This window comes from Nestor notabilis, unplaced genomic scaffold, assembly GCF_000696875.1.
Source record: "Nestor notabilis isolate BGI_N333 unplaced genomic scaffold, ASM69687v1 scaffold10679, whole genome shotgun sequence".
NCBI classification, from domain to species: domain Eukaryota; kingdom Metazoa; phylum Chordata; class Aves; order Psittaciformes; family Psittacidae; genus Nestor; species Nestor notabilis.
In genome coordinates, this window is record NW_009942379.1 from 31,381 (window position 1) to 55,358 (window position 23,978).

Sequence of the window (23,978 nt, forward strand, 5' to 3'; positions counted from 1 at the left end):
TTCTTCTGCATGACTTGGTTTCTGTAAATGAAAATGTGTGAGCTTGGGATTTGTAAAATCTATGACTACCACTACTTTTTTCAAGTTATAAGGAAAAATATTTGCAATACAGTAAAATTTCACATGGTAGCAAACCAGTAATTGAATTTAATTAGATTTACACGTCAGTCAATGCTTCCACTCTGAAAAGAAATGTTTTCAGGAACTGAGTGTTCTAACTCAAACAAGTTCCTCAACAGGAATGACCTAAGGGCCAAGAAGATGAAAACATAATCACAGTAATATTAGGACAAATTTTAAAAGGCATATGTGACAAATAACACTAGAAAAGTGAGAAATAAAAATATAGAAAAGCTTAAATTCTCTAGATGAGTGACATCTCCCTTACTAATTACAACCTGTTTATTTTTTAATTATTGTTAAGAATTAAAGAAAATAATCTGTTTGATCTTTTATTATAATCATAACTTAGTTAAAAGACCTTTCAGTTTGTCTTACTTTCTCTTTGCTTCATATGGGCAACTCTACTTCAAATTTCACATAGTAGTACATTTCTTAAGATCTTAATTTAGAAGAGCTTTTCTTCAGTGATACCAATAAATCTCCCGGGTTTAATGTTTAACACGATTTTCTCGTTTTCCATTTCAAGAAAGCTGTATTTTTATACATTTAATGTATGTTTCCACACATTCATGTTCAACAATCCTGACATTTACACTAACGAAAGTCAAGAAAACACAATATAATGTATACCACATAAAAATGCAGAATCTAAATTTATATACAGAAATTTCTTTAAAGATCTACGTACGTTCTTGTCACATCTTGTTCAATCATTGCTCGAAGCTCTTTATCCTGGAAAAATTTATTCCAAAGACTCTGAAATAAGGAAAAATAATTGTATGAAATAGAGACTTCTACTAATACTTCAGGCTTATATACAACATCAGCAGAGTACTGTGCAAATATTAACCAATTAATCCTCAAAATTCCTGGTAGAGTGGTATATCCGTTTTGGCATATATGTCGGTGACCAGCCCAATGAATTTAAGAAAGTCAGTTTAGATCAGAAAGGAAAACATTCAAGTTCCTGGATCCTTGTTCTAGGCTCACTCCGTTTGCTCACTGGATGGTTGCAAGGAGTCTATGAAGAATATTTAGAAAGGCAGAGTAAATTACAATTTACCAGAACCAGCAGCTCAACTGAAAAAAAATCAATAGTACACTCATGGAAAAAGATCTGTATTATCGTACTGTACTACATTCCTCCTATGAATGTATGTGCTTTAAATGGAAGCTCCTACAATTTCCATACTCAGAAATTGTTTGGAATGAAGCTAGTTTGTCTTAGTGGAAGCATATGAAAATGACATAATTCTAATGGCACATATACACAGGGCAGATCGAGACTAGCCATTCTAAAAAAAGTTCTGATAGGGAAAACCAGGATATTTAAAGCTCACTGTCGACACAAAATAAATAAATAAAACAGTTCAAAGTAGGTTTAGTTTCTTCCGTATGTGTGCTTATGATGATTTCCATTCTGTTTCTTTGGTTTCCTTGCCTTGTTTATTAATATTTAGCAAAAGCTAACCTGAAAGAAGTCAGCAAATGTTGTTGTTTGCGTACTCCAGAAAAAAGTATTGCAAAGCCTATTCTTTATTGTAATGGGATGGTAGCTTGGGCATATTGACCAAAATATTGAACTGAATCAGACTTCTTAGCAGACTTCTAACGCAGGTTAGTTTTCAGACAGCAGCAGCACCAGTGAACGAAATACCGTACAAAAAGAGCTGATACAATACTTCCAGAATTTCTTGCTCCCCTGTAAACAATTCATTGCCATGGTGGTTTATGCTCCACAGAAAGAAAAGAGAAAGTAAATTAGTGTTATCTAGCAGAAGGAAGGTAAAATAACAAAAAGGAAGAAAATGTTAATTAGCTTCTATATTTGTGCTACAAAACTATGAAACCTCCCCCCAAACTTTAATTGTATTTATATCTTCGACAATGTCTTACATAAAACTAGTATCTTTTTAACTCACAGCTCTTTTCATGCAGCTAGATCACATTTCGAAACTTCCCTGTCCCTGCTCCCACCCCAATCCATCAGAGGCAAGTTAAAGGAAACAAAATTTGCATGTGAAGAGCAAGCAAAACCCAGGACACTGAAAGGGTAAAACATTAAGTCACTGCAGAGGCTCAAAGGCACTTTGCTCTCCATTCCTATGCCTGATTTGGCCTGTGGCTTTGTTTTATAGATGAATCCCCTGCCACATACTTTGACATGTCAACCCTTGTTTTCTACCTCTAAATGACATCATAGCCAGAAAGAAGGTTGAGCCATTGTGTATGATCCCAAACTAAAGCAGAAATACTCCGAATCTTTCGTATTTGACACAACTTTCTGTCTAGCTAGATGCAAGAATGGTTTGATGGCATGCACAGTCATACCTGCCGCAGAGCCACCAACATGCCTATCAACACTATGTCTCAACAAGAAAATCTTTCTCCTTCTACATTAAATATGAAGCAGAGCACCACACTACAAACCAAGTATGAGCTTCTCTTTGTGAACAAAATGGATGTATAAGTAGTATCACCAACGATATCTGTGACAGCTTTTCCAGGTGTAAATCTCTTAATGCAACCAAAGAAATTATTTTCATGGTATTAAGTTGCCCTAGAGTTTGATTTTTTTTAAAAAAAAAAAAAAAGGTAACATGATTAACAGAAAAGCTTTAAAATACTTAAAAGCTTTTCAGATATTAGAAAATGCAGTAGAAAAACAGCATAAACAAAAAACCCCCAACCAACGAACTAAAAAAAGTTAGCTAAAATTAAGCCCCCAAATCTATGTTAGCCCTACTCAAAGTGTCATGACTTTGAAAATACCAAGCTACTTGGAGATCCCACTAATTTCAGTGAGTTGGATGCTCTGCACTTAATGACAGTCAGGCCAAATACTTTTACCACATATTTAGTCTTTCTTTAATATCTGGATCTTTCAATTCGAAGCTGGCTGTTTTTTGATTAGAAAAGAAACTTATTTCATTCAATGATAAAGAAAAAGAATTAAAAACATTGGAAGAAATGCCTATCTTGCAGCCTGGTACTTTAAACATTAACTCAGCACATATGCAACTCAAGACAGAACAACTCCATTTTTGCTGGAGAAAAACTTCCAAGGCTGAACAATCCTCCAGAAGAGGGTTCTTCAGTATTTTTGTTAACAGCATTCCCTTCATATTGACTGTTTAAACACTCCTCCAACTAGAGCCATTTTACATATAAAATGAAAACATACAGCAGTAAAAAGGCACATCAGTTAAAGAAAACATGCTGTGAAACTGGATTTGCAGTCCAGCACTGATTTTCTTGTTCAACACAACCTCCTGAAAAATCAGAATATTAACCTGGAAATGAGCATTTCTGGTTGTTCAGCTGAGCCTGTGAACCAATTGTTAACACAAGTCAGTCTGGAAATTTAGGAGGGAGAATTTAGCACCTGCCATTTTGTTTTCCTCAGCAAGAACTCAACTTGTGTCAGACTGATGGCGATGATAATGTTAGTATCACCTGTGTTGATGGAAACAAGGGTCAACTCACCCCCTCATCCTGAGACAGTGGGTTGTTGATTATCAGATCTTGCTGTCCCGCTTTCCGAGGGTTTGTAATGTGCTGGGTTAAAAGAGAAAAAAAATCAAATCCTCTTCTGGTATACTATAAATACTAATGTCTAAGTCAAAGTATGAGAGTAGTGAACTTATTTTGTGCCAACTTACAATTTCTTTGATCTTATTGTAAGAAGTTCTTAAGTCTGAAGTGGTTTTAATCCATTGACTTCTGTCTTGGGGTAGAACCTCTAGAAATAACTATCAATAAACCAAAATAAATCCATTAAGTTTCATAAATTTAACAGGGCTTTTCATATAAACCCTACCAGACAGCATAAACCATCTCAGCAAGGAGAAGCAAGTGCTCTGCACATCAGTAGAAAGCAAAGACCTATGAGATACTCCTGGCTTTCGTATTTTCCAGTCAATAAATAAGAAGGTAGAAATAGTAGCAGTTCTACTGTACAAAATAAATCATTAAAGACAACTGAAGCCACAAACACAAGCTTTGTAAACTGTCACAACTTCAGAAGAGTTGATTCAGACTTCCAAGGCAGAAAGAAAATGCAAAGAGATGCAAACACATACAAAACTAGATGCTATTTACAGAACACTGATGACCTAATGCAACCTGCTTAAAATCAGGCATGAATGCAGAGCAGAAACTAAGCACTCAGAGATATACTCTACCTAAGAAATGTGGAAAGGGAAAATCTTTCTAAAAATGAAACATATTCTAGAATTCTGCAAGACAAAAGAGTCAATTTTGCAAGAAGTCTTTGAGAATACCTACATTTCAGTTCTTTCATATTTCTGCTTAAAAATGGTTAGAATCTATTGGGAAATAATATTTAATTGCATATACAATAAGGAAAAAACACAGAGAATTTTCCCGCTTTTAAAACATTTTTATTTACACATTAGAAAGTGTTAAGAAACAGTAAATACTGACCAAAAAAAAAAAAAATCATCCCTAAATTACTAAAAATATTTCAGAACTTAACAAAACCATAGAAAATATTTTCAGAACAGGCAGTCTAAACCAGAGCCCTAACCCATATCTGGACATGAAAATAAAACCAACCTTATTTCTAAAAACCATTCCTTGACTTTATTAGTGGACAGTGAAGGACTTGATACTTTTGTTAGTTCAGGGTTTTGAGTTATGGCCTCCTAATTTAGAGGCTCAAGAAGAAGCAGGCTGGTAAAATAACGCTTGTGGCATACATTCATCTGGCCTCCTGAAGAAAGTATATTCATTAACTTTAAATTTGCTCAATGCTACATACATTTCAAATTTCAAATTCCTTTCATTCATATACAAAGAGTATTTTCATTTTCTTTTTATAGGTCTTTATGCCAAAGTGAAGCTTAAGAAATTCCAAGTGAGGTAATTTGAATTATCAGTGCTAACATACAGTAACTCTACTAGGGAAAATGTTCTCTACTGTCATGGTTAGTGCACAAGAGAAGACCTGATGCCAGTGCAACAAAATTATTTTGGACTTTATATAGCATCAAAGTATTACTTTGCTTTCTTTCTCTCTTCCTTCTCCTGCAACTTTAAAAAATACAGTAAGAGACCTCTGAGGACCTGTTGTGTTTTAATACTGGAAGATCTGGCTTCCCTCTCTATCCAGTCTTCGTTTTCTCATTTCACTGGGAAAAGCTGCTAGCAGAAGCATCAGACTGATTTTAAAGGAGTCCCAAGTTCCACAGAACATAAATTTTGAGACAAACTTCATTTTTATTTCCAGTGTACAACTTCAATGCAGAGAGACTCAGAGGAGGTGGTGTGCGGCACTCAACCCTAAACACACCACCCAGCACAAGGATATTCCTTCCTAGGAATATTTTGTTATCACCTGCAATTCAGCTTTAAGGCAACTCAATATGATTAGAAAATGTCCGATGAATTATAAAAACGAGTAGGAAAACACTGGGATGAAGTCTCTCGGAAAATTCATGATTCTTTGCATCAATAATCTTCCAGCGCATCAGGTAATGTGTTGATATATTGCAACCACAAACTGTAAATAAATATTTTCTCTTCTTACCTTCCAGCAAACACTACGGAACCTGCTGCTTCTCAGCTGCCCATTAATCCCCTTCAGCCGTATAGTTGCCAAGTAATTGTTGTTTACAAATAGTTCTTCCCATTCTTTGCTGTGTGCAAAAGCAAAAGGAATGAACATTTAAACAAAAAACAAAAGCCTTAGCTGATTTAAGGACTATATGACATTACCCAATATTGGATAAGACAGGAAAGGAACTTTTTTTTAATGTATATATTTAGTTGTGTACCACTTCTAAACGCATGGCTGTCTTTTTGGACACATTTCTTCTTTGGATTTAATGAATATGTAGATCGCTATAATTATGCCAGCTACTGAAATTCATAATGTCTATGGAGGCTATTCCATTTCCTCTAAAATGTTGGTACTGCAGTTCAGTGAATAAACAAGAAAAATGAATATTAATATAAGCGCATTCATCTTTCAGCTGTAGACAAAGAAGTACCTATTCCAAAAATATGCAACAGAAAAGTATACTGTGACTGTATTAGCTCCTCACATGACGTATTTGCTTAAATGAACCTTCTTTTCTTCCTAATGTCAAGCTGGGCAGTTAAGCATCATAGAAGATGACTTTCTTCAACATTTAGTGCTATTTACTATTGAAATCGCTCCTACTTCTTTCTACATGATCAGTTTTAAAATTTTAACAGGTGCTAGCAAATTTAAAAAAACATCAAAAAATTAAAAAGCCTCACTGTATAAACTGTTAAAGGCAAGCTTGAGTACCTTGCAGTACCTATGGCTGACTAGATAAACAACCTAAATATGCCTCCCAGGCATGCAGGCACCAGGGGCCTAACACCTGTGCCTCATTAATATACAAGTAAATAGGCTCTACTGGGAAACAATTGGAAATTAATTGTCCCAAACCATCTACTGAGTTTGAATAAAAGAATTAAATCTCTATTTCCCACACCTTCTACTGAAACAAATCTCAAGAACAGTATAAGCCATTTGATGGTCTTAGTAGCCCAAGACTTGTGCACAGACTCTGCAACCCCTTTAAAATTCAAAGGGTAATTTCAGTGTAAAGAGCTGGGTTATGTGCAAGGAAATGTGTTTCAGATTTATTTCCAATCCCTGTCCTTAAGGTGAATATCTTCTTCTCCCAGTGTCACATGGGAGACTATTACTTCTCCCTGGGAGACCAAATGAAACCAGAAAGAAGGAAGCTGCTATTCTGACTCCAGGGTAAGAAAGATCTCACCAGATTTCCTTTGCTAAAGAGGGTCACAGAGTGGGCTATGCTAAACACCAACAAACTCTGGTTTTGCAAGCTGTCCTAAATATATGCAAGCTAAGGTTAGATAATTTTCAGCCTTTTAAACTGAGTGGTGAGGGTGAGTTTTTTTAAACCTTGTTTTAGGTCGAACTTGCACAGTTCCAGAACAGAATTATAAGATACAGTTGCTGGGAACAGTTGGGGTACAGACTTGGCAAGCCAGGAAATTATGGTGCTGCTCCTCTAAGATGGAGCAAGCTGAGCTCACGATCCACGCTGAGACCAGAAGTGTTGTGTTTGTGAATGCATCACCTTTCAGCTAGGATCGTTTTCAAACAACAGTAAAAAAGAGTGTTTACTTTTGGCTATTGATTGGTTAATTACTTGAAAAGCAAAGATACTGCTGATAAGAACAAAGATGACTAAAGCAGTGTTAGGTTGGAGGGCTAAGGGCTGCTTTTAGCTTCTGGCAACTGCCAGTATCCCCGAATGACCAACATGGCAGCAAGTAATTTCAACAGCGTGGGGCAGCTTCGTCTCTTCCTTCCAGCCACATCCCCTATTCTCCTAGTCAGAAAGACTCTCTGGCCATTCCACTGTCTCCCTATCTCCCATATATCCTCATCTCCTGCAGCAAGCTGCCTACAACTGTTTACCATGATTCTGTCTCCTTTAAATACAACGTATGGTATATAGCAGACACAGCTTGAGAAAAATCTGGACCTTTCTTTCACAGCCATTTATACTTCAGTAACTACAGTATATTATGCCTATCTAAATAACCCTCCTGTTTCTATCATGTATAATATTCTTCAGTTGCCATTGTAAATTTTGTAGCATCATTGGCCATTATAACTACTGCCAAGCTGCCTCCCTAAGGTAGCGATTCTTCAAGAGTGACACATTCCCCTGTGCACACAACAGGTCAGCCTCTGAAGCTATTCACATTGTTCTGCAAGCAGATGACATTCCCACAACGTCTTTGAAAATGCTGGTGTGTCAGCTGAGTTAGCAAAAGGTTCCAACCAGTGTAACTATGAACAGAAAGAACAGAGAGGAAAGAAACTCTTCAGGTTATTTTTTTTCACTAACTGCTGGGAGTGATTGCTACACAGTAAGAAAGTAATTTCAACACTTCTTAAATGGTATTAGTGCTGATACTGTGCTTTGTCTTCTTCTTCCCCCCTTTTTCTTTTTTAATTTGTAATGCAATTCCGAGCACGTTTTGAACAAAATTACATTTAAAACAGCCAAAAGAAATTTGGCAAGATCCTATCTCCCCTGCATCCCCCTTTGGCTGCTGTGATCACTAAAAAGAAAAGTTGTAAGTAACTGAAAAAAAAAAAAAAGAAAAGACTTGGAAACTGGAATCTGCTTCAGTTTTAGTAGAGCTGAATGATATCTAAAATCCTTTCTGAATAGCATTCACTAATTCATTTCTCAAATATTTTGAATGAAGGCTAATAAATTAAGCCTTACAGTTCTAGAGACTGATTCAATAATAGTAACACTGTGTAATATCAACAAGCTATCAATTCTAAAAGGATAATTTTTTTAATGATATAGCCCTACTCTGTAAACTAATATCTATAAGCTTTGTTAACCCAGGCTTGCAGAAAACTCATTGGTCAAAGTGAAATGAGCAATGAAGATTGGAACTCAAGTCTACCACATCCCATTTGCTTCACTGAAGTGAAAGGCTTCAAGAGCCAATTGGAACCACTTAAACTACGAATAAGCACATGCATTTGTTTTTAATCAAACTAGAAAATTAAATGCATAATCATGTGTTAATACCACCTCTAGCTTGTACAATTAAAACAAAGGCTAATGCCAATGTTAATGTTTTGTGGTTATTTTGTACATATTTTTCATCTCACATTCTTATTTAAATATTCTGTCTAATATACTGCCATATCTGTTGTAAAGTCTTCATAATATAAAACCTGCACAAAGAAAAAGTTATTGGATTAATGTTTCTTTTGGAAACTTACATTTCATATGCTGTAACCGTCCAATGTAAAGTACTTATTGGCATGAGTTAGGGACAGTTGCATTACTCTGAAGTGGGAAAAGTGCTCAATATGTATGAATGAAAAAGCAAGCAAATCAGTGGAAGGGATGAAGGTTACAGATTTGTTCTGAAAGGTTTGTTCTTAGCCCTCATCTGTTCCTTTCCATCTTTTGAAACATGCATTTTTGTCATAACTACAAGTTTGAATCTGTCTGCAAAAGAATTTTATACTGGGCTCTGCTCTAATACACAGTTACTTGCTCATAGAAATGAGCCTGATCTCCTAGCAAACCATATATAAGCATATTTATTATCCTTTTTCTTTCCAACAGGACATGTTTTGTAGATCTGATGCTTCTAAGACAATTACAAACATTAGATTTTCAGATATAAAAGTCAAAAGATTTGGAAGAGAAATGTCTCTGTCAACACACTGTTAGGAATAAAGCACAATGAGCAGGACTTTGAATCAGAAAGTGTAAGTAAAATTTTACATGCACTTGAATAACATTTTTTAAGAAGTATTTTAATCCGCAATGATGCTAGATGCTAAAGTATCTTAGTAAAAGACACTGGAATGCCACTACTGCCCAGCTACAGGCAAGCAGGCAACTATAAAGTCTTTAACAATGAGTGACACCAGTAATATAACACGAAACCTGGAAAATAATTCTGGAACTGAAACAGAAGTTCCAGAGTTCTATGAGGTAACGCTTAGCTGTGGTGTGTTGGGAAGAGGTAACAAAGGCTTTCTTCCACTAATAGCCAGTAGCGGAACATAAGCATCGAACTCTGCTGCTAAATTTCAGTTTGCAATATAATGGCAAAACCAATGCATCGAGCATAGGTATGCAGGCAGAAGAATACAACGGTAGCCACCTAAGCTCCTTACAAATAAGAAACTCTATTCTGAAGAAGAAATACAGTTGAGGAAGAGTGGCATAGCATGGACTGTGACTACCACTAGTTAACTTCTGCATTTACCAATAGGATAAAGCTCCTCATGTGTACCGGTGCAGATCCTTCTAAAGGTTAAAGCTAGTGTAAGAAGCATTTTTGTACTATGATGTTCAGACAACATCAAACTCTGTGCAAGACATTCAAACCCACAGAAATGTGAAAATGTGAATACCCACATCAAACTACAATCTATGTCACTGAAAAAGGGCAAAGATTCACTCCTGGGACTGTAAGGACTCAGACCTACCAGGTAAATATTACTGTTCATAAATACTTCACTTTCAGTTGAAACTGTGGGTTACAAAGAAACCAGTATTATCAAATCATTAAACAGTCTGTATCAGTAGTTTGTCTCACCCATTTTTAAAATATTCCAAGTATGCCAAGTTTTGAAATGCCTTTTTTTTCTGTCCATGCTGAAACAAGACCAATATAATATTTACAACATTTAGATAAAAGAATATTTCTCAGTTCATGGAAAAATACTGCAATACTACTGCAAGGTGTGAACACCTGCACACATATTTAAGATTTCAATCTAAATCTTAAGCTTATTCCACCCTCTAGACCAATATTCAAGGATAAAATGGATAGTCTCATAGAGAGCCAAAGAAAATTCTTGAGCAGTGCTGCTGGTATTGGCAAAATCATATTAAACCAAAATGGCGCGTGTGCATGCTCTCAGAAAAGCAAATTTCACTGTTTTATACCATTTTTGGTTCGAATATGCTTTTTAAAATGTTGAGACCCAAACTCGGCTCCCCAAAGGCACTCAGTGAAGCAACAGGCTACCGAACAGGCCATCAGAAAGAAAACAAATTCTTGAATTGTCATATGTTTTACAGGATGAGGTCTTTATTGCTAGGAACATCAGTAAGTGAATATAGTATCTATATTTAAGTAGAGGCAGCAATTCTTTCCAAACATACTGCATAAATCCAAGAAACATGCATAGTTTGTATTATTTATTATGCCATAAAATCAACAGTTGAGAAAAAAAGTGAGGCAACAGCCAGGAATGTAATAAAACTAGAGCTAATTCTATTAAAAACAGGGAGAAAAAAACAATTGAAAGGCAGTATCAAGTAATAAGCAGTAAGTTTCTAGAAAACATTTCTGAAACACATGGGTTTTTATTTGCTACCCTGAAAATCCACTTGACAGCCTTAATGTGAAGGCTTATCAATCTGCTTGGAAAATATATGTATTTTCCTCTGTTTCCCAAAGTCCTGCCTCAGGATACAAGGCAGAGTTAACAGCCATGTAAGTGTGAATATGCATGGCTGTGCTGCTGGGAGGCTCAACATTCAAAGGGCAGATTTTTCTAAACAGTTCAGGCTTCATCTGTTTTTGGCTACCACACAGTTAAAAAGGTTTGCATGAAGAAAGGTAAAATCACTTTCTTAAGGTAAACATTCCAGCAAAACCTGAAGGTTATTAGGTAGCTATGCGCTTTACGCTCCCAGGGTGTGTGTAGTGCAGTTTAGGGAACTGAAATAAGACCACACTGCCGGTGGGACGCTTCGCCAGCACCACTCCTAACTGTACCAGTCTGATGCAGAACCCCAAGATACCTTTCTCCATAGCCCAAACTGTCCACTTCTCCTTGGCGGCTCTCAGCCAAAGAGCCATGTTTGGCCCTGGGAGAACACTTCAATTCCAACCCTGTAACTGTTAAGCTTTTGTGGAAGAATTCTTGTTACAGCCATTTTTAAGTCTAAATTTCATCAGCTCGTTCTCCTCTACTCATTACTTTATGCACACATTTACAAAATGGCAAACCAAAATGTAGATATTATGTTCAATTATTTTTATTTTTGTATTTTAACTCATTTGCTAAAAATTGCAGTCAAGGCTTTCTACTTTAAATCCCCCCAACACCTTTGAAATCCTGTGCATGTACATGTAGAACATTTACTTTCTAGTTCTCATGTTTAGAGTTCCCATCTGCTATTTTACCCTTCTGCTAATTCATACCCCCAGCTAACCAGAAGTCTGTGAATTTGGTGTGTTTGCATGCATGCAGCCCTGTTATACAAACAGACATGCATTCCTTAAGAAACAGGGAATTTAAGTTTCCCCTAGTACATAACAAAAGTTAAAAGCTACAGCTCTACTATCCTGGTTTCAGCTGGGATAGATTTAGTTTTCTTCTTAGTAGCTGGTATAGTGCAGAGTTTGGGATTTGGTATGAGAATAGTGTTGATAATACAGCGATGCTGAGCGAGCAGCTGCGTGGTACTTAGTTTCCAGCTGGGGTTAAACCATGACATCTACAAATCATCAAACTAGAAATTGGATGTAATAGGAAGAGGGGAGATACTTTTTGCAGGAATATGCCTCAAAATGCCAAAATGTTTCTGCTTACTTACACCTGACTAGAGCAAGCCTAAAACTGGCACAAGAATGACAATATTTAAAAATATGCACCCAATTTCAAAACTTGGATGACTTCATAACATGCGGGGTGACAAATACAAAACTTTAGTCAATATTGTTAATTACCTCTGAACTTTGTAAATTTGCTCATTTTGCATTAAATGACATAAGAAAATGAGCAAGTGATTTCATGATATAACTTTAATCTCTTGAACTGACTAGGTTTTATTACCATCATTAAAAACCATGTAATCTCACTAAAAGAAAGACTTTGCTCTTTAGATTTATTCTAGTTATACATTATGTTTATAATGTATAGGACAAAAGACGTATTAGAAACCTTTTGTCTTCAAGCGTCTTTGGATTAAAAGGTAATTCCTCAAGCCTGCCATCTTGCATTCAGGTTTTACATACAGTTCTAGGTAATGGTGGTGGGTTGCTTTTTTTTTAATAACCAAAATGAAATCACTCATCAGATGTATCTTGAGCAGAGTATAGAAAAATCAAGTTATCTGGTTTAACCTTCAGAAGTTCTGTTACAAAGGTGTAATACGCAACTCTTCCATTTCAATTCCCCCTGAGCTAGTGGGAGCACTGAGGTACTACACAGGAAAGAACTGTTCCTCTCCAGCTTCTTTTGTTGCTAAACTCAGCCAACAACTCACTCCCAGTACTGCGGCAGACGTTCTTGCTTTTATGTCACTGCACATCTTATGGACTAGAAGCTTAAGCCAGCATGATTAAGATCTCAAAAAGTGTACTTTAACATCAAGAAAAATCCAGTGCCATTCACCTGTCAGTGCAAATCATGTCGCTGCAAAGACGATGCGAGTTATGAGTTTTAAATGACTGACACTGATGAAGTTCACTGCATTACTGAGACCTACTGACCTTCAGAACTTTTAATAAATATTTCAAATTTATTATGGCCAGACTTTATGTTAGAAGGAAGAATGGTGAAAGGTTTTGGGGCCAAAATGAAAATCACATGAGCAATTCCACTGGGTTACTTTCTTTTCTATCCAGTTTACTAAGGGACTAACGGTGCTTACAAAAAAGGAAAACCTTGAAAAAAAAATAAAGAAGGAGTTCCCAGGATACCATTTGCTGCCTTTGCTGCAAGAGCACATTATGTTCAAGTTGATGTTCACCAGGTCTCCCAAGTCCTTTTCTGCCATGCTACTTTCCACTCCCCAGCATATATTGGTGCCTTGGGTTCTTCCTCCCCAGCTGCAGTTCTCCATGTTAAATTTCATGTACTCCTTGTCAGCCCACTTCTCCAGACTGTCAAGGCCTCTCTGGATGGTAGCACAACCATCATGTGTATAAACCACTTCTCTCTTTTTCATGTCACATGCATTTACACTCTTCCCCATCATCGAAATCATTAATGAAGATGTTAAACATGACTGGACCTAGTATTGACACCTGGGTACACCACTTTTTAACAGCTGCCTAGACTTTGTGCCACTGATCACAACCTTCTGAGCCAGTTTTCAACCCACTTCACTGTGCTTATCCAACCCATACATCAACAGCTTGTCTTTGAGCATCTTACGGCAGACAGTGTCAAAAGCCTTCCTGAAGTGCAGGCAGACAACATGCACTGCTCACTCCTCATCTACCAGGACACTAACTTCATCATACAAGGTTATCAGGTTGGTCAAGCAGAACTTCCTCTTGGTGCAAAAAGGCCTCTTTGCACATAAATGGCACAAACCACAACGACATCTAAAAAATGGTTGTAGGTAAGACAAAACAAACACGGGTGACAGTTTTACTGCTTTCTTGTGGAAGGAGAGGAGGATGCAAGTGCTGAGAATTCTCCTTACAAAGTGGAGACGCACTGCCACTTCACTGTTTTGCCTTCTATTCCTAATATTTGTATCTCAAAGTATTTGAAAACCCCAATAGAAATAAGCTTGTTCTTTACAGCTCTTGATTATGTGTGCACACAGAGTGGACAAAGTTAGGAAAAATAGGATATAACTGCACACAGGTGGCTTAAAAATAAAGAAACATCACCTGTGTATGAATAAGACTAAATAAGCTTGTGTAGATGGAAAAGGGCTGCTTCCCAATAGATTTTTCCACAAGGAGGAGGTATATAACTTGCTTACATCTTCACTCTATGTTTAACATATAAGCAGAGAGGCTCAGCTGCCAAGGAAAGCCACAGGCCAAAGAAGAATCAAACTAGTTTCGCTACCCACTTTTGGAAGGGGGTAGAAACAGGGAGAAACAGCTTGCACCCCTTGCCGTCTTTCTTCTGTATGCTCAGTATCAGTGCTGTGGTTGTTGGCTGGCACACAAGAAACATGCCTCAGCCAGCAGGACCACATTGCCTTTTTGCAGTAAGACAGAAAACATCTGGCAAGTAGAATCTGTAAGAAGTCAGGGGACGAAAACAGAATATGAAAGTCTTTCTTACACTACATCTTCTGCCTATTTGAAATATTAGCAGGAGGAGGAATATACATTGTCTATATAACCCACAACTTTGAGCAATCATTACTTGTCATGGAGTTTGATCCACAAGGGAAAGAACTTTATCTTGATACACAGAGTAGAAATTAAACTTATATACAGGTGCAGAGATGTACCAAGAAATTATGCAGCATAGTAGTCATAAGTTTCTGAATCATAAAGTACCTTAACAACACAAGTATGAAAAGTGATTTTTTTTTTAGACTATATATTTATTAGAAGCAGTATTAATGTATGAATCCACCTTGGAAGAAAATAAGTGTCCTTGAGATAGTAGATTCTATCTGCCAAATTGAATGTCTGCATCAATGGCTCTCCCTAAAAGTCATAATTAGGTCATTAAAATATATTTAGAAAAATAGCCTGTAAAATAAAGTTAAAAAATACTCACCTTCATTTTATTTCATAGGTCACTGTTATACCATCTAATAAGATAATTAAAAACATGCAAGCAGCTGGTACTGAGGCTAAACAGATTAATGTAATAGTCTGTAGTCATATGTGCTGGCAAGAGGTTCACCTCTTTGGCGAGGAGAAGGTCAGCTGCCCTTGGGAAGGCAGAAGAAAGACAGTATTTCTACCTTCCAGTGGCACTGCATTGCAGATACTGAAACTAGAGACCCAGACCTAATTTTCATTTGGTGAAGTCTGGACAACTTGCACATTCAGAAAAGACTTTAACCATAGCAGTAAAATAATACAATAGAATGGAGCTGAAATACTTCCCTCATGTTTCTCACACTTTAAAGATTAAGGTTACTCTAAATCCTTATTCAAATTTTTCTAATAGTGATCTTCTAATTTTGATGACATGTTTCTAGGAAATAAGTTTCATAATTTCTTATTAGTAAAGCTTCTTACCGAGTACACAAAGAATACTTCCATCAAAACCTGAAGACCAACTAGAAAATTCCCCGTGACCTCACGGACACATCCACAAACTCACAGAATGTTTAGAAATATGTGCCAGTCACATGTGCTTTTCACTTACATTACTTACAAACTTTATGACCTGAAGGGAAATGCTCACTATCTGGACATAATCAGCATTAAATCTCTGTGGTGATCAACACAAGTAAGAGTCACAAATTCTAAGGTGACACCATCATATTAAAAATAAAGCCATACAAATAGTTCTGAGCATCATAAATATACACCAGGACAATGATCTGACATCCTTTATTAATACACACACACACACTTGGAGTCTTGTACTGGACAGTGTAAAATTGTACTTTAAACCAGAAAGTGTTGGAATCAAGAACCATCTCCCCCATGGGGTTTTTTTATTGTTATTAAAACAATGTGCTCTGAAGAGCACTTTAATAGGAAAGCATATTCACATTCAAATATTTTTAAACATTTGGAGTTGCCTCTTCTTCTAAAAAAATTGTAAAGAGACTGCTCCTTATAAAGCATAAATTGTCTTTTGTTTGAGTAAAAATTTTCAGTATCATTTTGCATGTATTAGCCTTCTGCAGGCATGACATCTACCATGATCCAAAGATGCCTTTGACTCTTCTAGGGCAAAAATTCACTAGCTGGTCTTTTTTTAAATACAAAAGACTGAAACACACTGGGTAAACAACACTATCATTAGTAACTGACTTACTGTAACAATATTCATTGACAGTATACTAAAATAAGTCCAAATCTCTAACGAGTCCTTAAAGAAATAACAACCATTTACCATCGTTACCTTTCAAGGCAGCTTAAGATTCACTTTGTGTCTTTCATAAGGTATTTGCTGCTCGGTTTTACTTAACATGCAGCCCAGAACTATAACTATCAACAGAATATTCAACCCAACCAGCAAATTTACAGCCAGTCTCATTATATGATGGGAGTTACTTGTCACTGAGCAGAAAATATTCATTTCACACCTTAAACACTGTAATGCTACTTAATAACAGTGGTAGCTTGCCAACTATTGGAAGTCAGATTTCTTTTTTCTATATAATAAATATATGTGCATAAATATACCCCAGTCCTCACATATATATATACTGCACTATCTTGCTTTATCATCTTGCCTCTAGTTATAACAATAATTCTCTGGCAGAGATATATGGGACCACTTTTAAAATATTAACTAACTTCAGTTTTGTAAGTTGGGCTGTAACCCTCACTGAGAGAATAAGATTATTAGTCTGGTGAAGTCATAGCAACGTAGCCAAAGTCGTATTTATTATATCCACTTTGGACTATGGCATATGGAGATACAAAGACTGTTTTTAACCTCCATTTATCTGTGAAGCATTAAAGACAGCTGAAGATTCACTACAGTTTAGGCTGCCTTAAGTAAATGGGGCCATGCTCTGTCCTCCCACTTACTTTTAGTTGTCCACACTAGCTACCTTCCTTGCACTGGCACCAATATCCATCCAAACCTCTGGCAGGTAAACACTATGAACCAAGTCATCAGAAACCTCTCCCTATAAAGAATGAATAGGTTTGTCCAGGTTAGCTCCCTGGACTGGCTCAGTGAGAGTGCTACTGCAAAGTAGAGAAGGGGTTGGAAGAAAGAGTCAGACCTCAGCACCACAGCTTACACTCTCATGGTACCAAAGCCTATCTGGAGTTGGCTTCTTCTTCAAGTGTTACACTGGGCCTCTGAGCTAATGACTTTCAAGTATAAATGTCCTGGAATTAGTGGCAGAGAGAACTCTCGACTTCTTTCTTGTGCTGATCTGGCTAAATTCTATCTTGCCTGTTTTTTAGAAATTGCTTCATGGTCCCTGTATCTACATATGCTTCCCACCTAAAAAACACAGAGATTATTCTGCATGGTATTTTTGAGCCCTTCTTTTAACTTAAGATAGTATGTTGCACGCATAGAGAAAACAAATATGACAAGAAATAGAGTCAGGCAGAAACCTGGAATGGACCTGCTAACATATTTTTCTCAAAGTGAACATGCTAACTATCGTCGAAAGGTTTTATATCATCACAAAGTAAGTTTCATTAGAGCAGACGTACTACGATACAGAATATTAGAAAGATTTGTAACTCAAACCTCCCCTGTCCCACTGAGTCCCTGCAGGTACATTATTTTTTCCAACCTTGCTCTCAGTCCAGAAGCTTCCTCTGGGTGTTTGAATCGCAACAAACTCTTTGCTGTTCCCTCTAGGTCCTTACAAAAAGTCTTTCTTTTTAGCATCCTCAAGACCAAGCTGTGTTCTCCCTGCTCTTCTCAGCAACCTCTCAGTCTCCAGCCTACAACAGGCTCCTCAGGCCCAGCACAGCTCACTGCCTGCAAGCTGGTGCAATATTCCCAGGACAAGGCAAACAGGCAGGTTTCTCCTGCCTGCCTACACCTCTCTGAAGTACAGACTCCAGTAGATCACAAGCAAAAAAATTAAAAAGATGCCATCCATTATAGTTCTCTAAATGAATTCAAAATAATCATGTGGTAAGCTTGTTTCATTTTGCCATACTTACACATCAAAATCAGATGCAGTCATTCTGGTTAGCACAAATCTCACTATTAAATTACCAGTCACAAGGACATGGATTTAGCATTTGTAGCAGAGGCAGCATTTTGCTGGCTGAAAGATAGAACTACACATCTGGTGATTACCCTTCTGTGCTTTCAAGTGCAACACCCCCTCTAGTATGTACCCAAGCAAGACTCAAGCTCAGTGACAGTGCTGCAGAAAGTTACTCAGCATCATGTTTTTTTGACTGGTGTTTATTACCAACAGAACTGAAATACTATTTTACTATCAGAAAATCTCAAATTTAAGAAATCCTGACTTTGGTTTTTGACCTGAGAGTTCCATGTGGTCCATAGATCCAGTTACTGTGGAGACGACCAGAAAGGTGATCCCTGTTATGTATTTCAACATTTAGCTTAGCTGCTATGAGTTTAGGTAAGAATTTCTGCTTTATTGCATACTTCGGAGGAAAAAAAAAAATCCCTTTAAAAATATTTAGGCTTATAAACATAGTATACTTTCACTAGTCAAGCATTCTGAACAGCTTTTTCAAAAAGAAATAATAATGACGAAATTAACTTTTCAAATCATTAGTTAATGAAGTCCTTCACATCCCTTAGTCTCCTGACTGTTGCAATTTAGAGTGTACAATACTCTTAAAATACATGGACCTGTTCTTTTGCTTTAAATGTATTATGCTGTTTAATATAGTCAAAATTTTAAAAATTAGAAAATATAAAAAATTACCAACCTGTAGGAAATAAATGTTCCATCAGAATCTGAGGTGTGGTGTGTGATTCCATTTTCATTTGATCCTCCTAATACAAAAATAAATGAAAACACCTTTGTTATAAGACAAACCCTGATAATAAATAACACAATATTGATGAGAATTTCAATTGATTTTACCATATACGGCAATTTTAGTTTACAGCAAACTTAAATAGATTAATCCCAACTTTACATCTTCCAATTCTTACAGCTGGCAAGACAGACAACTAGCCTCCATGTTCAATTTGGAGTCTGAATGTTCTGAAAATCCGAGATTTAATTTCACTTTAAAGTTTGGTTTGAGGCCCTTCTCAATTTACTAAACACAATTTTACCAGAATAAGGTTACAGAAGTATATCATACAAATAGATGAGATGATTGCTTTTTAAACCAAAGAATGCAAAAGTTCATTTATTTTATGACTGTATGGTATCAGGTACTTTTTGTCATAGCACAAGTTTAAAGCATCTCTGAAACTACTTCACGTCTGCAAAACGTCTTGTTTTACATCATGTGGGCTGTTTATACATACATCAGCGACATTCATAGAAACTGAGGATTACAAGGAAACCTTCCTCTCTGTAGTAACTAATTCTATTGAAGAACTGTTGAAAGCCAGAAACAATAATCTATTTTTCAAATGAAATTTATCCATGTCCTTTTTTAGACTATTTATTCTTGCCCAACCTGTCATTTAGCTTGATAATTCTTCTATGCCCCTGTGTATTTCCATAATTCATTTACAGACAGCATTGCACACCTTTGTGCCCTCTGTTCTGCTTACTGAAATCAAGTGCTTTCAGTCTTTTCCCGAAATGAGGCTCATTATTCCCTGTTTTGTTTAAATCAGTCCTCCTTACACATGGAAAAGAAGGGACAGGAGCTGTAGACAGAATACTTAAAGTTTAACCAGTTTATTCTTTGCACAGTGGTTTTCCTCACTATCAAAAGAATCTTGCTCGATACAGTCTATAGTCATGCCACACCATCAGTCACCAACACTCCTACATTTTCACTCTCCATTTTTATTTACAAAATAAACAGTTTACAGTAACAATCCTTGCTAGTGCAATACTGTATTTCATACTATTTCATGCTGTTGCTAGTCCTCTTTTCCTCAGAAATGACCTGTCCTACTTGAACTTAGCCTCCTTGCACTGGACACTGCATATTCTACATAACAATATGCAGTATCAGATAGTCTAATATTTTTTCTTCTTAAAAATCTATCAGTGCAGTTTCTCACTTTGTGGCAAGGCAACAGATGAAAGTATTGTGTAAGATCAGTTTCACCACAAACTCCGCTAAAAAAATCCTGTCATTAAAATCTGCATTTCTCTGTTCATCTTATAATTACTATACTTTGCTAATCCCCATCCTTTCTATTTCATAACATCTCCTGTGCACTACACCAGACTTAATGTATTTCCTTAATGTATATTTAGAAAGGCTAGCAGCTTAGCTGGGCTCAGCCTCCTGTTTAACAAAAGGCCTGCACTAAAGTTAAACCATTTGCTTTTTTTTCCTCTCTTACTTCGTCCTTAAAAACTTTCCTAAAGCCCTGCACAGACAACAGTCAACCTATATAACTGCTTAACTGCTTTGCCATCACTATTTTTCTCTTAATCTAAGTACAGGTACTATGTTTCTCCTCCTTCACACATTTGCTATCAGCCATGAACTACAAGACTGAAAAATTGTTGCATGTAGCTGTATTTGTCAGTATTCTTGAAAGACATTTACTCTGCAACTCACATTCTTTACTCTTTATTATATAGGCTAATTTATATTATATACCCAACAACCTTTTGTTTGTGTTTGTGTTGTGTTGGTGGGTTTTTTAAATTATTATTCTTTAATTATTTATTTTCAGGCCTTCGCTTGAAATTTTGTTTTTACGCAAAACTAAAACTTTTCTGATTTAGACAACACCTGAATTACACTTAATTTCATTTGCCCATTTGCACTGCACAATGGTTCTAGTTTTCTTCCCCTGAAAGCTTCTTTACACATTCAAACAATATTTTCTTGTTAATGATCTAATTCAGCTTAACTTTTGTTAATTGTCACTATAATCCCACACTTTCTGATAGCCAGGAGGTAACCTTCTTTGCTGATCAAGCTGGTTTTGTTTCTTCCAAGATCTTTGCTTACTCCAGACATTCCTTAAAAAATACCTAATCACTCACTTTGCCAGAACTTTCCTTCCAAGTGTTTTTTCTCATCTAATTTGGAATGCAGTTTTTTTATGAACTTTTGTACCATTGGCTAAAATAAATCCCAAACCTCTATCACATTTGAGCCTAAAATCACTCCATCCAGTTGATTTCACTAATTAGCTCTCAATTTATTTTGAAAATGGAAATCTTACTTAATTGTTCTGCCTTTTGTTTACTAAATTTAACTAAATTAATAACACCAGATATTTCATCCAGGAGCCGACCTTCCCGTTATTAATAACCATCTGTTCCTTGTATCTTGGAAAACAGTGTCCCATACTGGGACAATCTTAAGTAATATGCTTCTTCATACATTGCCCATCTCCACGTCTGATCCTGACCATTCAGAGAAACAACCGAACTATGTTCAGTTTCTCCTAAAGCCATAATGGTTAGGGGCAGTGATACTGGGCAATTGTTTATAGGGACACAGCACATGAAAATAGGTCCTGAATGCACTACTGCACCTTTTTTACACTTACACAACTCCTAAGCATTCGCCTACCACACTAGCCAGACTCAAAAAGAAAACTCATTCACAATGTGAAGTTCATATGCTGAAAAATATCTTTTGGGACTCTTTTCAATAATGGCAACATGATCTTTTCTGAAGAATAATGTTTAAGAATATCTCAAAAAATTCAAAGCCTTTATCGTCTTTCAACTAAACCATTTGTCCTGCTTTGAGAGTCAACAGCACTCTGCAATAGAAACCAAAATCATGGTGTTAAGAAGTTGTTTTTTCATCAGGATCCCACATTGAACATTTGGAGGGATCCTGGGGCTGCTACACCCACTGAGCTGTCCTTCACAAACCACTCCAAGTGTAGCTTGCTTTATACTGAAGCACTCTCTCAGAAGACAGTAATTTCCTTTATTTAAATGATCACCACAATACTTTAACATTTTTAATTGTAGACCCATTCTAAATAAATCTCATATTCATACAAGCAATTCGTGATCTTTTTTGTTGTTGGTGGTTTATTTTTGAGAGGTGCTTTTGCTGCTCCATTTTATCATTAGCAGCGGCTGCCAAAACTGGATAGGACTAGGTACATCCAGATCTCAAAAGCAGGACTTAGCAGATTGGGCATTTCTGTCATCGTTTTCTTCCTCCATCCCCTTTAAGACAGATATGTCTGTTACGACATCTTGAAAGATGATTTAGGTATCTTTCACTGAAAGTGATAAAAATGATAAAGCAAAGTGAAAAGTATTCATTGACTTAGGATTTTTACCTACTTTTATCCACAAGGTTTTCTAGTAAATCCTGGTAAGTTTTCATTGTAAGCAATGTTGAGAACAAATGGGACAGGTGCTTCACCAACTAATGACAATAAGCTGTGGGAATCCGTGGCCTCTCCTCAGGCAAGTGACCTAACTTTCTGGTAAAATTAGGATGTATACTGAACAGTTACGAATGTAAGATTCATTATGCTGGTAACAGAGTTTTCTGTCTCCTTTAAAAATCCTAACTGATTCAGTATTAGCCTGATCTTCAGATCCTTTCCAAGACTCAAATTGGGAAGAAGGGCTCTGCTGAAGAAGCAGAGGATGCTCTACAAACCCTGCCCCACATTCCTGAAAAGGTTTCCCAAACTTCAAATGCAAAAGGGGAAGAAGGGGGGGGGGGGGGGGGGGACTCTTATCACACTTGCAGAAGTAAGAGAAGGGAAACAACCAGTACCATAAAAAGCACCAGCATCAAAGTAAGTATGGCTAAGGTGCCTAGCTTTCAGCAGTAAAGCAGTCACTGGTTTTAACACAATAAAAAAGTAAGGCTGTGTGCTTCCCAAGGGACTGAAAATCTTCTGGATTATCTTTCTAGCTGCTTCTTTACCTGGAGAAACTCCTTCTTCTGGGAATGAACACTTTCCCTGGAGAGAATTCAGTTTTGTTGCCCTATTTTAATAAAGGCTGCTCTTATGCAAGAAAACCAAGGGCTAAAGGGAGCTGGGACTTAGGTAGTTGGGACCTGGTACTACTGCACACAGCTGGAGGCTGTTTAAAGAGAATGTGCATAACTAGAAATTGATGCTTTTACTAATGAGTCAAAAAGAACGTTTCAAATGTTGGCTTCTTTAGATTTCTGAGAAGGATGTGAAAACTGTACATTTATTAGAGTACTACAATCACCCAGAATATACATGCTTGTCACTAGCAGTAACTGCTTGTAAGAACATGTTTGAGATTCTAGATGTACCATAAAATAGACGAACCCAGAATAAGGAGGATGCCAAATACACTTTCTGAAGCTCATCTGAAAACCATGTGTAGAAACTGTAACATGGAGAAGCCTAACTTAAAGATGAACATTATTTTTGTATTTTAATTTTTAACAGTCTATTACACTGATAGTGCACTATCTTCTCAAAGAAGAGCTTGTTCAAGGTGCAGTACAGTTTCCACTTCAGGCAGTACGAAGAAACTCGACAGCGTTTCAGAGTCCCAGTTCAAGGGTGGGAAGATGCTCTGAGTACATACCAGGCACAATGAGCACTCTGAGCTCAAGCATGTGCTCAGCAAGAGTAAAAAAGTATGTGAAGAACAATGGAGGGATCAGACGTTTCTCAGTTTTTTGTAAGATGCGAAAATTCAGCACAGGACTTCTTATAAAGAAGGGGTGGGATGCCATCATAACGAGCTGGAAGTCCACAAAGACAAGAAGCCTGAGCGACATCTCCTTAGTCTATGGATCTACTCCTACTTTTAAAAATACTTGAACTATTTTTTTATTTTGAAAATACGTTTTCATACTAAAGAAATGTCTTTACATAGATACGTATTTCTGTA

At 36.7% G+C, this 23,978-nt stretch overlaps 1 protein-coding gene across 1 annotated transcript in view; it reads right to left on the reverse strand.

The window, feature by feature from the left end:
• LOC104411045 (TBC1 domain family member 5-like) overlaps positions 1-23,978 on the reverse strand; it is a gene marked incomplete at its 3' end in the record, with an annotated part of 67,759 nt that overhangs the window by 19,618 nt on the left and 24,163 nt on the right. Inside the window, exons 2-6 of the mRNA XM_010021373.1 lie at positions 18,946-19,012; positions 5,675-5,783; positions 3,786-3,875; positions 3,610-3,681; positions 812-879 (exon numbers count right to left, since the gene is read on the reverse strand). Coding sequence (XP_010019675.1) covers positions 812-879; positions 3,610-3,681; positions 3,786-3,875; positions 5,675-5,783; positions 18,946-19,012 — 406 coding nt within the window. The remainder of the gene's footprint in view (positions 1-811; positions 880-3,609; positions 3,682-3,785; positions 3,876-5,674; positions 5,784-18,945; positions 19,013-23,978) is intronic.